General features: G+C 35.2%; 1 protein-coding gene across 7 annotated transcripts in view; it reads left to right on the top strand.

The window, feature by feature from the left end:
- The window catches only part of PCLO (piccolo presynaptic cytomatrix protein), a 421,390-nt gene that overhangs the window by 315,955 nt on the left and 90,581 nt on the right, over positions 1 to 14,854 (top strand). For all 7 annotated transcript variants that reach the window (XM_064375087.1, XM_064375077.1, XM_064375065.1 and 4 more), the window contains exons 11-13: positions 5,457 to 5,565; positions 6,103 to 6,170; positions 7,840 to 8,054. In XM_064375087.1, the coding sequence (XP_064231157.1) occupies positions 5,457 to 5,565; positions 6,103 to 6,170; positions 7,840 to 8,054 (392 nt within the window). The remainder of the gene's footprint in view (positions 1 to 5,456; positions 5,566 to 6,102; positions 6,171 to 7,839; positions 8,055 to 14,854) is intronic.

Raw genomic sequence — 14,854 nt, 5'->3', positions numbered from 1 at the left:
TTCTCTAATTCTAACCTATTTAAAAAGATATCCATGCTGTATAACATTTCTCTAAAGAATTCTTGTCAACAGTCCTGCCCAAAGATGGAAACAGAGTATATTATCATAGCATATAAGTTTGCATAACAATCTGTTACATTCATTTTATATTCAATATAAAAATACAGTGACTTAAGGCAAAAGAGTAGAATGTTCCTGCAAATCTCCCATATATGTATTTTAATGCTACTGAAATTTGGAAGAATATTCATTTATAAAATTTGCATTAAAATTTTTAATCAGTTTAAAATCCTATTATCTTCATATTGAGAGATAAGATTATGATGTATTACGTTTTTTAAGTGTATACTTTAATGGGGTAAAATTTTGGTATTTTGTTTTTCAATCAACTTTGGGTTTAATGGCATTAGTGATAAATATTTTATTTGCTTGGCATGTAGATTTAAACCAAATTTAGATTCAGACTGCAGACTGGATGTCCCAAGCTGAGTTAACCAACCCAAATGTAGTCAATGTAACAAATGTAACAATGCTGAGAGAAAATAAACTAGGTAATGGGGACACCATTGGAGCCCTGGGGAGCCAAGACCAATCCAGAGAACCTGGACAACTTCCACAGAGAGGGCCATGAGAGGAGATGTAGGAAGTGCAAAAATGAAAACTTAGATGACATGATTTCTACGCTTGGGAAAGTTTTACTGTATATGTAAAGTACAGCTATAGATAAGGAAAATAATTAAGAATAAAATGGAAATTTTAGGATCCTAAAGTTTTTTTTAAATTTCTTATATAAAACTTCAGCTAAAAAATGCATATTTACAAGTTGTAAACAAGCAGTTGTTTCGTGTTTCCCATTCTATCATAGTCATAGTATTCGCCGTCATAGGATGGAAATAAAACTAGAGCAGTCATCCAACAAGTACAATCTCCTTGAAGGAGTCAAGGATGGAGGATTAACCAACTTGCTCAAGGGCAAAACAACTAGTAAATAACCAAACTGCATGTGAACACAATTTGATAAGGGTGAAAAGAAAATATCAACAGTCAGCTACCAATGGCAAGATGGCTCATAAAACACATTTCTGATACAGAAAATATTTGTCTATATAAAAATGGTGTATATTCTGTTTATTGAGAGAGAGGCAAATGTTAATTTTTTAATTTTAAATATTACACAGAGCTCTATTTGAAAGCATTATTCCTATAGTTGGTGGGTAAAAAATATATTTTTTAAACCAATTAAGATTTCATTTTCAATAAAATGAAATTCAGAGTACCTTCATTCCAGTACATCTCAAGAAGCAATGTCCTAGTTAACAGCAATTGTTCTTATGCCTTTATTCAGGTTGTGATATAATTTTAAACTCACAACTCATGTAAATCAAGGAGACAGGGTGTGTCTAAGGTTACCTATTGAATAGGACCTGGAGAATGGTGAGGGGGCTAGAAGGCAGATTGAGCCTGCTTTGATAAAAAGAAGGTTCATTTTTATACATTTTGGATATTGAGGCTCTATCTTAAGTGCATTCTCATTAAAATAATTACATGTTTATAAATTGTAAATAAGAGGTTGTTTTATATATTTATAGTTGTGATAGTCTCACATTATAGAGAAAATAAACCAGAACAACCATCAAGCAAGAATATCTCCTTGATGAAATCAAGGTCACCAATCCTACAGCCCAATCAACACATGGCATTTTATTGTTTTCAAACTTGTCCCAATATGATGACAGTTAGGTAATATATTCTGGCTTCAATTTGCACTTTCTAATCACTAATGAATCTGGGCTTTCTTCATATACTTGCAAAGTTTTGGAACTTCCTCCTTTGTGAATCATCTTTATTTTACTAATTGCTTAGATGTTTCCAATTGTTTTCTAGTAGACTATCTTTTTTATTAATTTTTATAACGTCATAAAGTGTTAGACATAAACAAAGGTGATGAATTATGTAGTGCCTACTACATATGAAGCGGTAGAAAAATACATACAGAGTGAGTAAAATGGATAAATGTCATGAGCTTTTGTGTGGCATATGTTTGGAGATAGAGTAATCTGTAAGATTTTTAACGAACTGAATAATTTTAGTCATTAAGATGTTTTCAATGTGATGGTAAATAATAAATATAGATCAAGAAAGAACATAACATGAAATTTTGTATTAAGGAGAGAGGAGTAGCCTTTGCCCATTTAAGGAACATGCAAAATTAAGTAATCCTAGAAGTTACAAAAGCAGTTTGAGAATGCTTTATGTTAATATTTTTAAAGTTCTAGAATTATCTTATTACTGTCTTTTCTGTGTTTAGTAGCCTATTAAGCAAGAGACTTTGCAACAAATCCTTTCATCACTGCTACATATTCAGCAAAAATCCAGACTGTCTTAATTTCCTATTAAAAGCTATTAAAGGCCAGGTGTGGTGGCTCACACCTATAATCCCAGCACTTTGGGAGGCCAGGGGCAGTGGATCACTTGAGGTCAGGGGTTCAAGACCAGGCTGGCCAACAGGGTGAAATCCTGTCTCTACTGAAAATATAAAAAGTAGTCAGGTGTGGTGGCAGGTGCCTGTAATCCCAGCTACTCAGGAGGCTGAGGAAGGAGAATCACTTGAACCTGGTAGATTGAGGTTGCAGTGAGCTGAGATCATGCCACTGCACTCTACCTTGGGTGAAAGAGTGAGACCCTGTGTCAAAAATAATAATAATAAATAAAAAGCTATTAAAATAGCTACTTTAAAGGAACATAATTGAAGTCTCATCTGTGCACTTTCATACCTGAAATTTGTAATAATTTAAATGTAAAGAAAATATAAATGTTTACTCATAGTACTGTATAATAAATATCATAAATTCATATGTGTACTATTTTCCAGGAAAATCTTTCTAAAACACAGTGTAAAAAGCTGTCTTGAGATTAAAAATTCTAACATTCAAACCTATTAAATGATAAAATACATTATTGGACTTCCACAGAGCATAATTTTCAACAAATTTTTGCATGGATTTTTAAATAGTTTATAGAATTTTACGATTAACAAATAATTTTCATATATATTTGAAATGCCATATTTAATTTTCACAACTACTAGAACCTCTTTTGAGATAAATAAGGAGTGATTTGTTATATCTATATATCATTCATTATTTTAATATGACTCATAGAATTTGTAGGACATTAGACAATAGAAAGGGGAATGACTATTAAATGACTATGTTCAGTGGACATCTTCCCTATGCCGTCTCACTGCAGGCACCGAGCCAGGATAAAAGAATTGACCCAATCTTTTGAACTGCAGCACTGAAACAACTAGGGTAGGAAACTGAGGTGGGGGAAAGAATTTCCATTAATGTATTGTGGCATGGAGCAGATCATGTAGGTTATGGTGTCAGGTGTATATCCAGGCAAAACCCTAATTATTGGTTTATTTTTTTCAGAAATTTTATTAACCATACTAGTTTTTTAGAAGCATTTTTATTTTATGGGATAATTATGTTCTGTAAATTTGCCCTGTTATTTTGGGATGTAAAGAATGAACAGGTAAATTCAATAGAAAAAGCATGAAAATATGTGACTATTCCTTTTTATAATATTCGCTCCTGCAGAAAGGTGACAATGCAATTTCTGAATTATAACAACTTTAATTTTATTGAATTCAAAATCATCTGTTTATTAATGTGCTCTTCCTCCTTATTAAAACAAAGTGCTTTATTTTCCTCTTTCAGCATGCTATATTTTTCTTTCATGGTGTTATCACTGTCTTTTACATAATTTTCTCATTTTGTGTGTACAACAGCCTGGGATTGTTGAAATAAACCTAAGGCCCATCTGAAGATAAAGTTTCCTTGGAGTAAGTTATAGAAAAGTCATTCTTGTTTGTGTTATGTGAGCCTTTTTATGGACTTCTTTTACCATTTGACTATAGTGTAAAAGCTTTTCCCTTACTTATTGCAACTGGTAATATGCTTTCTAACATATGTCATAGTCATTAAAACTTTTAAAGACACAATCATGCCATGTTTAGAATTTCCCATGAAGCCAATGATGATCAATAGGTAATTTCACATAGGCATCTGTGAAGCTCATTAAAAACCTAATGGTTCAGGCTGGGCACGGTGGCTCACGCCTGTAATCCCAGCACTTTGGGAGGCTAAGGCAGACAGATCACCTGAGGTCAGGAGTTCAAGACCAGCCTGGCCAACATGGTGAAAACCTATCTCTAGTAAAAATACAAAAATTAGCTGAACGTGGTGGCGTGCACCTGTAATCCCAGCAACTTGAGAAGCAGAGGCAGGAGAACCTTGAGCCTGGGAGGCAGAGGTTGCGAAGAGCCGAGATCGAGCCACTGCGCTCCAATCGGGGTGACAGAGTGAGATTCTGTCTCAATAATAATAATAATAATAATGGTTCAACAGCATAATTTTGGTATACAGACATTTTTTCTCAAATAAAGCTGATAGTGCTCACACTTATTTGAGCACTACCTTGGATGGTTTAATCTACTATATACCCAATTCACATAGCCATGCATCAGGACAGTGTGAATCATGCCATACACACACCCTTCAATGATTTCAACAGCTCATATCAAATGGACCAAAGAAGCCACATGTAAAGTGTTGTAATATTAATTATGTTACACTTTTCTTTTCTTCTATGAAATTATCTTTCTAGATAGAAAAAAAGAAATGACCTGACCAGGCCAAACCAGGCCAGCTACATAATTTGCAAAACCCATTGCAAAATTTAAACGTGCGTTCTTTGTTCAAACGTTATTAAGAATTTCAAGATGACAACAGCAGAGCATTAAACCAAGCACAGGCCTTTCTGAGCTCAGGGTCTTGTGCTAGTGCACAGGTCACAGACCCAAGCAGCTGCCCTTCCTGTAACATTCCTGCTATTCCTTGATTCAGGAATGTCTGGAATGCAGTGAAGAAAAAGACAGGAAGTGGCATTCTGTTTCATCTGGACAATATAGAAGCTACAACGTTTCTGAAATGGAGCTTCACAAGGAAATCCAAAAGACTTTTTTCTACTACTCCGATTTCATGATAAAATACCAAATACATTATTCCAGTAGCTTGCTCCCCACAGGAAAACTATATTGGTGGTTGTAATTGTTTGGTTTTTTTCCTATACAAAATTGGTTTAAGCAATATACATTCAATAATTTATTTTATGGCAGTGTGAACAGAATGCATGCGTTTGATAATATTAAATAGATTTTCAAAAGCAAAATTTTGCATGTTGTATTAAATATATTTTATGCATTCAGGTAAGTTAATGAGATCAAACTGCATAATGGTTTTGGTATTAATGTTGCAGAGAACTCTGAACTGATGCTTTCTGAAATGGTGTGCTGAGTTGACTTCTAAATGCAAATAAATGTCTTTGATGCCCTATGCACCCAGACTAGAAATAGCACACATATGATTTTATATTCAAATTTGTCTTTTTAGGGATGCAAGTATTGGAATGGAATGGAATTCCCTTAACTTCTAAAACATATGAAGAAGTTCAGAGTATCATTAATCAGCAAAGTGGGGAAGCAGAAATATGTGTAAGACTGTGAGTTTTTCCCCATCTTTTTGTTTCCATTTTTTGGCTATCCATGACTCTTTTAATTTAAAATTGTTAAGGTGGAACCTTTGCCAGTTAGCAAGATTTTCTGTAATTATAAAATAAAGTGAATATACGTTTTATAGATTTCTCGTGTTTGAGATCAAAGCCTAAAGCATAGAAAGAATTCAGCTAACTTAGTTTCTGATTGTGTCAACAGCCTCTTCCCTTTCATGCTTTTATTGAAACATACTTCATTTAAATGAAAGCCTGAACCCATTTAGATTTCAAGGGTGTGTATTTAAAAATGAACTTACATGTAATTCATAAAGATTTCACCTTAAATAATCATTTTTATCAGCTCTGACTTTTAACAGCATTGCAAATATATATTGGGTTAGGAGGGTAAGCATGCTTTGGAGTTGCTTTATATCATTAACCACTTCTCATTTACCTACTGAAAACAATTAACGGTAGTTGGAAAAAAAGGGCTCTTTGTCTCAGATTTCCTCAATATCTTTCTTAATGTTTTGTTCTAACTTTTAGGGACCTCAATATGCTATCAGATTCTGAAAATCCCCAGCATCTGGAACTTCATGAGCCACCAAAAGCTGGTAGGTAAACGAAATCTAGTTTCAATTGTGAATAAAGACATAGACATAGAAGTTGTTGCAGAGGCAGATGCGGTTGTAGATGAAGATATAGAAATAAACATAGATATAGACAAAGTTATAGTTTTTTTACATATTTATATAATTATAGACAAAATCTAGGGCATTGTAGCTACAGTTTTAACATTCTGGGAAAATACGTATTTGGGTGTTAGACCCCTTAAACAAGTTCACATAAAATCCTTGCTGCATGAGTTCACTGTTTTAATTCTTTAAATATGAATTCATCCTGTGAAAGTAATGCCTGGAGCCATTTCTTTTCAGTTTTACATAATTTTTAGAGCATACTTGATTCTTTTTAGAATAACTGGGTTTAAAAAAAAACTTATCCTGAACCTTCTCATTGCCTTTTTATAAAATACAAAAATCGGCCGGGTGCGGTGGCTCAAGCCTGTAATCCCAGCACTTTGGGAGGCCGAGGCGGGTGGATCACGAGGTCAAGAGATCGAGACCATCCTGGTCAACATGGTGAAACCCCGTCTCTACTAATACAAAAAAATTAGCTGGGCATGGTGGCACGTGCCTGTAATCCCAGCTACTCAGGAGGCTGAGGCAGGAGAATTGCCTGAACCCAGGAGGCGGAGGTTGCAGTGAGCCAAGATCGCGCCATTGCACTCCAGCCTGGGTAACAAGAGCGAAACTCCGTCTCAAAAAAAAAACACAAAAATCAACATGTAATTTCATAAGTACATGATGAGAGAGATTTAACATCTTTCTTGAATGACAAATATAATCTACAAATTTGTTAGATTCATTGTAAGATTTAAAACATCACTTTTGACCAGGCATGGTGGCTCACGCCTGTAATCCCAGCACTTTGGGAGGCTGAGGCAGGCAGATCACGAGATCAAGAGATCAAGACCATCCTGGCCAACATGGTGAAAGCCCCGTCTCTACTAAAAATACAAAAATTAGCTGGGTGTGGTGGTGGATGCCTGTAATCCCAGCTACTTGGCAGGATGAGGCAGGAGAATCACCTGAACCTGGGAGGCAGAGGTTACAGTGACGTGAGATTGTACCACTGCACTCCAGCCTGGAGACAGAGTGAGACTCCATCTCAAAAAAAAAAAAAAAACTTTTTCCTATGTTTAATAAATTTTTGTTGAACACTTCCTACTCTGGCAGCCCCAATTCTAGTAATCTGGGTTGCTGCACTAAACAGAATAAACCAAGTGCTAGAGGAATTTTAATACATTTGTAAATGTAAATATACCCATTGAAATTTTCCCCTTAGAAAATTTTCCACTTAGAAAAAGAGCTGTGTAAAATTTAGGGAAGGAAAAACAGCTAATCAAACAACTTAAGTTCCAATGGATAAAATAGGATATTGCATCATTCACACAGTTCTCTATGTAAAATATTAAAAACATTTTTCTGAAAATGCAACAGAAACTTCACTCTTCCTCTGTAATTCAGTATTATGTCACTCTTCCCAGAGCCTTGTAGACTTCCTTAGCAATTGATACATAAAAGTGCAATTAAGTTAATTTCATTTTTAAAGTTTTATTTTATAGGTAATGTTTCACCTTTGTCACCTGGAGCGCACAGAGTTCCATGGTATTAAGTACCTATGAAATGGAGAAGCACATAAATCTATTTCATTTTCTTGTAGTGGATAAGGCGAAATCCCCAGGGGTTGATCCTAAGCAGCTGGCAGCGGAACTCCAGAAGGTTTCACTACAGCAGTCACCACTGGTCCTGTCATCGGTTGTTGAAAAAGGATCTCATGTTCATTCAGGTCCTACATCAGCAGGATCCAGTTCTGTTCCCAGCCCTGGGCAACCAGGGTCCCCCTCAGTGAGCAAAAAGAAGCACAGCAGCAGCAAGGTGAGGAGTGTTGTATGTGACCTCTGACACACTTTCTAGTTCTTTCTTCAGACCATAGATAGAAAGTAAAATACCATTTTCCAAAGTATTTTTCCTATGATTTCTCATTTCCAGATGATCTATCAAATTAAGAAACTTTTTTTCTCTTCTGAGTACAAAACTGATCCAGATGTATCAAGATGATGTATTTCTGGGCCGGGCGCGGTGGCTCACGCCTGTAATCCCAGCACTTTGGGAGGCAGAGGCGGGTGGATCATGAGGTCAAGAGATCGAGACCATCCTGGTCAACATGGTGAAACCCCGTCTCTACTCAAAATACAAAAAATTAGCTGGGCATGGTGGCGCGTGCCTGTAATCCCAGCTACTCAGGAGACTGAGGCAGGAGAATTGCCTGAACCCAGGAGGCGGAGGTTGCGGTGAGCCGAGATCGGGCCATTGCACTCCAGCCTGGGTAACAAGAGCGAAACTCTGTCTCAAAAAAAAAAAAAAAAAAAAGATGATGTATTTCTACATCTCTTAAAATATTTCAGTAGTTACGAGGAACTTGAAAAATGTGTCTGATACTTCATATTTTCTGATTCTCTTTGTTGTTGCATGAATCTGAGCTTTGTATATAGAATATTAGCTTTGCATCTTTTTGGAAACAGAAGATATATATTACATTAGATTTTATAATTTAAGCAAAAAGTAAAAAGGGCACAACAATAAAGAAAACTTAAGACAATAACAAACAAGGAAAACCAGTAACATGTTATCACCACTTTGAACTTTATCCTCAATTCCATATTAAGAATTTTTTTATTGACACAAGTCTTGATTCAAAACAAATTCTTCCAATACTGTTGTTTCAAAGTGCTGGGGAATTTTAAAAGAACATAAAATTATTTTTTAACCTTGTAAAAGGCAGAAGAAATGTAGACAATTTATAATTTTCCTCATAGACTTGATTCTTAATTAACAACTATCCCTGTGGTTGATACTTCCATGGGGAAAAAAAGTGTCCTTTTTTAAAACATGAATAAAGATTTATCTTTATGTGGGGAGATATATGGGAAGAACAGGCTATATATGCTTAGGTCAAATGACCAGACATCAAAAAATAAAGTTTGTTTTTTAGCTATAAAAATACAGCAGATGTAACAAAAAAAAAGAGAAAGAAAGAAAGAATCCTTTTATTCAGAAGCAAACAACAAAGTAGGTTGACCTAATCATTGCATCATAAAATGATTTGTTTGCACCTAAATATAGAAAAGCTTCATAAACAAAGTAATTTCAAGGGCTGTTAGACTAAATTTTAAAGTAAGTTTTAACACAACTACATTTTACCATAAGCAATTATGTGCTAATTTTGTATAATTACCATAGAGAGCCTCTATTTTGATAATCATTTAAAAATAATTCATAAACTAGCCAACTAAAATACTAACATAATTAATACTAAATTCTGTTACATAGATGTTTCTATGTTATAAAAACGTAATTTGAACATATTTGAAGACAACTTCTTTTTATATTAAGCAATTAACCTTCTCATGCAATATTGCTTATATTTTTAAATTTTAAATTATTTTTAATTAGCAAATAAAACATATATGTTTATACTGTACAGCATGATTTTTTTATTAGTTTTTTTTTATTATTATACTTTAAGTTCTGGGGTACCTGTGCAGATCGTGCAGGATTGTTACATAGGTATACACATGCCACGGTGGTTTGCTGCATCTATCCCTCCGTCATCTACATTAGGTATTTCTCTTAATGTTATCCCTCCCCATTCCCCCCACTATCCCTCCCCTAGCTCCCCCACCCCCCAACAGACCCCAGTGTGTGATGTTCCCCTCCCTATATCCATGTGTTCTCATTGTTCGACACCGACTTATGAGTGAGAACGTGTGGTGTTTGGTTTTCTGTTCTTGTGTCAGTTTGCTGAGAATAATGGTTTCCAGATTCATCCATGTCCCTGTGGCTGGAGGTGATGGCTTATGCCTGTAATCCAAGCATTCTGGGATTACAAAGCAGGCAGAGCACTTGAAGCCAGGAGTTTGAGACCACCCTAACCAACACAGTGAAACCCCATCTCTACCAAAAAATACAAAAATTAGCCAGGCATGGTAGCATGCGCCTGTAGTCCCAGCTACTCAGGAGGCTGAGGTGGGAGCATCACTTGAACATGGGAGGCAGAGGTTACAGTGAGCAGAGATCACACCACTGTACTCACTCTAGTCTAGGTGACAGAATGAAACTCTATCTCCAAAAAAAAAAAAAAAAAGCAAACTAACACACACAAATATTCTAAGAATTATTAATTTAAAAAAAAATGAATACATTGTGGAATGGCTAAATTGAGCTAATTAACATGGATTACCTCACTTGTTTTTTGTGGTGAAAACATTTGAAATCTACTCTTCATTCCTCAGAAGTATTTGGCTTAAAAATTTTTTTTAAATCTACTCATTTCACAATTTTCAAGAATATAATACATTTACTAGTAGCTGTAGTCACCATGTTGCACAACAGATCTTTTGAACTTCCTCCTAAGAGAAGTTTTGTACCCTTTGACCATTATTCCATCCTTCCTTTTCTCTTAGCCCCTGGTAACTACCATTCTTCTCTATGCTTCTGTAAGTTCAACTTTGTTAGATTCTACATAGGAGTGAGATAATGTGGCGTTTATCTCTCTGTGCATGAATTATTCCACTTAACATAATGTCCTTCATATTTATCCATGTTATTACAAATGACAGGACGTCCTTGTCTTTTAAGACTAAATAGTATTCTGTTGTGTATATGTAACACATTTTCTTTTTTTTTTTTTTTTTTTTATTGCATTTTAGGTTTTGGGGTACATGTGAAAAACATGCAAGGTTGTTGCATAGGTGCATACGTGGCAGTGTGATTTGCTGCCTTCCTCCCCTTCACCCATATCTGGCATTTCTCCCCATGCTATCTCTCCCCAACTCCCCACCCCCCCGCTGTCCTCCCCACTCCCCCACAACAGACCCCCGTGTATAGTGCTCCCCTCCCTGTGTCCATGTGTTCTCCTTGTTCAACACCCACCTATGAGTGAGAACATGTGGTGTTTGATTTTGTGTTCTTGTGTCAGTTTGCTGAGAATGACGGTTTCCAGGTTCATCCATGTCCCTACAAAGGACGCGAACTCCTCGTTTTTAATGGCTGCATAATATTCCATGGTGTATATGTGCCACATTTTTCCTGTCCAGTCTATCATCGATGGGCATTTGGGTTGGTTCCAGGTCTTTGCTATTGTAAACTGTGCTGCTATGAACATTCGTGTGCATGTGTCCTTATAGTAGAACGATTTATAATCCTTTGGATATATGCCCAGTAATGGGATTGCTGGGTCAAATGGAATTTCTATTTCTAGGTCCTTGAGGAATCGCCACACTGTTTTCCACAATGGTTGAACTAATTTACACTCCCACCAACAGTGTAAAAGTGTTCCTATTTCTCCACATCCTCTCCAGCATCTGTTGTCTCCAGATTTTTTAATGATCGCCATTCTAACTGGCGTGAGATGGTATCTCAATGTAGTTTTGATTTGCATTTCTCTAATGGCCAGTGATGATGAGCATTTTTTCATATGCTTGTTGGCCTCATGTATGTCTTCTTTTGTAAAGTATCTGTTCATATCCTTCGCCCACTTTTGAATGGGCTTGTTTGTTTTTTTCTTGTAAATCTTTTTTAGCTCGTTGTAAATTCTGGATATCAGCCCTTTGTCAGATGGGTAGGCTGCAAAAATTTTTTCCCATTGTGTTGGTTGCCGATTCACTCTATTGACTGTTTCTTTTGCTGTGCAGAAGCTGTGGAGTTTGATTAGGTCCCATTTGTCTATTTTGGCTTTTGTTGCCAATGCTTTTGGTGTTTTGGTCATGAAGTCCTTGCCTACGCCTGTGTCCTGAATGGTTTTGCCTAGGTTTCCACACATTTTCTTTACCTAATCATCTACTGTTAGACACTAGGTTGATACTCTCTCTTGGCTATTGCGAATAATACTGCAATGAACCTCAGAGTGTTGGTATCTCTGACATACTGATCTCATTTCCTTTGGATATGTGCTCAGCAGTAAGATCACTGGATTATATGGTAGCTCTATTTTTAATTTTTTTTGAGGAACTTCCATACTGTTTTCCATAATGGATATATCAATTTACATTCCCACCAACAGTGTGCAAGTGTTCCCTTTCTCCACATTCTCATCAGCACGCACTATCTTTTTTCTTTAGGATAACAGCCATTTTGGCTGAAATGAGTTGATATCTCATTGTGGTTTTAATTTGTATTTTTCTGATGATTTTTTTTTTTTTTTTTTTGAGATGGAGTTTTGCTCTTGTTACCCAGGCTGGAGTGCAACAGCGCGATCTCGGCTCATCACAACCTCCGCCTCCTGGGTTCAGGCAATTCTCCTGCCTCAGCCTCCTGAGTAGCTGGGATTACAGGCACGTGCCACCATGCCCAGCTAATTTTTTGTATTTTGAGTAGAGACGGGGTTTCACCATGTTGACCAGGATGGTCTCGAGCTCTTGACCTCGTGATCCACCCACCTCAGCCTCCCAAAGTGCTGGGATTACAGGCGTGAGCCACCGCACCCGGCCCATTTTTCTGATGATTAATGATATTGATGTTTTATTTACCTCTTGGTCATTTGTGACTTCTTTTGAGAAACGTCTATTACAATTCTCAGCCCATTTTTAATTCATGTTATTTTTCTGCTATTGAATTGTTTGACTTTCTTATATATTTTGGATATTAACACCCTGTCAGATGTATGGTTTGCAAATATTTTCTCACATTCTATACATTGTCTCGTCACTCTGTTGATTGAAACAATCAGCAGAAGCTGATTGGGTATGCAGCTTTTTAGTTTCTTGTACTTCTGTTTTTTTTTAATTTTGCTTTTGTTGCCTGTGCTTTTGGTGTCATCTTCAAATAATCTTTGCTCAAACCAATGTCATAAAGCTTTTCCCTCGTTTCTCTCTAATAATTTAATCTTTAATCTATTTTGAGATGATTCTTGTATATGATGTGAAATAAAGGTCTAATTTTATTCCTTTGCATGTGGATGTCCAGTTCTCCCAGTACCACGTATTGAGGAAACTATCCTTTGACCATTATGTGTTCTTAACATCTTTGTTGAAAATCAATCAACTGCAAATGAATGTATTTATTTGGGGTTTATCTATTGTGTTCCATTCTATATGTCTGTCTGTTTTTAGACCATACCATGCTGCTTTGATTACTGTAGCTTTGTAGTAGATTTTGAAATCAAATAGCATAATTCCTCTGGCTTTGTTTTTTTAGCTCAAGATTGCTTTGGCTATTAGGATCTTTTGTGGTTCTAAATGAATTTTAGGATTGATTTATTAGTTCAAAGATTCCAAAGAAATTTTTATAGAGAGTGCATTGAATCTGCATATCACATGGGGTAGTATCGACGTTTTAAGAACATTATTATTTCCATCCATAAACATGGAATAGCTTTACATTTATTTGTCTTCTTCAATTTATTTTATCAGTGTTTGAGAGTTTTTAGTGCAAAGATATTTGCCTTCTTGTTTAAATTTATTAAGTATTTTACTTTCTATAGCTACTTTAAATGATATCTTCTTCATTTCATTTTCAGATCATTTGCTGTTAGTCTATAAAAATACTACAGATTTTTTATATTTATTTTGTATCTTGAAACTTTACTGAATTTGTTTATTAGCTTTACAGTATTTTGATGAGTCTTCAGGGTTTTTTGTATATAAGATCATTTCATCTGCAAACAAGCATAATTTTACCTATTTTTCTTTCCAATTTGGATGCTTTTTATTTCTTTCTCTTGCCTAATTGCTCTGGCTAGGATTCATAGTACTATGTTGAGTAGATGCATACATTTTTCATGTTCTCAGATGTTTCATGCATTTAGTAGTTGTTTAAGCACTACTTGCTAGGTACTGTGGTAAGGGGTGGGACACAAGATAAACCCAAGAGTCTTAACCTCAAATATAAAACTAAAAGATTTTGGACTTCAGAGATTTTTATCATATTAGCTATAAGACATAGATCTTGTGTTTTATTTTACTCTTAAACCCTCTTTTTGGTCAATCTTCGTCATTGGGTGCCTTACAACATAATTTATATGCTTTTTATTTCCAATTTTATTTTTAACTCCTGAGTTATAGACTAATATTTCCAATTGTTTTCTTAATAGCTTCACCTGGAAGTTCTTAAGATGTGACAAATAACTGCTATACAGTTATTTAACTCTATTGGTACTAACACTAATCAAATATGATTTTTTAGATTATGTATAGATAACATATCTACACTTTTAATTGAAAAATTATAGTCAGTTGATGGTAACACTCCTGAGGACAGGGTATTACCTATTCAACTTTGTATATATACACACACACACACACGCACACACACATACACATATATATACACACACACACATATATAAATATACATATACACACACACGTTTGTGTGTGTATATGTACATGTATATTTGGTTTATCTTCAACATTTAGCAAGTGCAGTTACTTCTTGAAACATTTTTGCTGAATAAATGAATGAATTTAATGATATTTCTTGACTCATCAACTTTTAGTATGCATAAAAGTCAAAACTTTTTAAAATTTTTCTCCAAATCCTACAATGTTAAAAAATTTTTATTGAGAGATTATTAAAAACATTTAGTGATCATCTGAAGCTTACATATCCAAGAATCAGGTAACATATGTCCAAATATATCATACATTCTTCAGATAATTTAAAGAATTATAGTTTTA

Source organism: Aotus nancymaae, unplaced genomic scaffold, assembly GCF_030222135.1.
Source record: "Aotus nancymaae isolate 86718 unplaced genomic scaffold, 86718_ANA_hifiasm-v0.15.2.pri h1tg000002l, whole genome shotgun sequence".
NCBI lineage: Eukaryota > Metazoa > Chordata > Mammalia > Primates > Aotidae > Aotus > Aotus nancymaae.
This window is presented reverse-complemented; position numbering and strand designations above follow the sequence as displayed.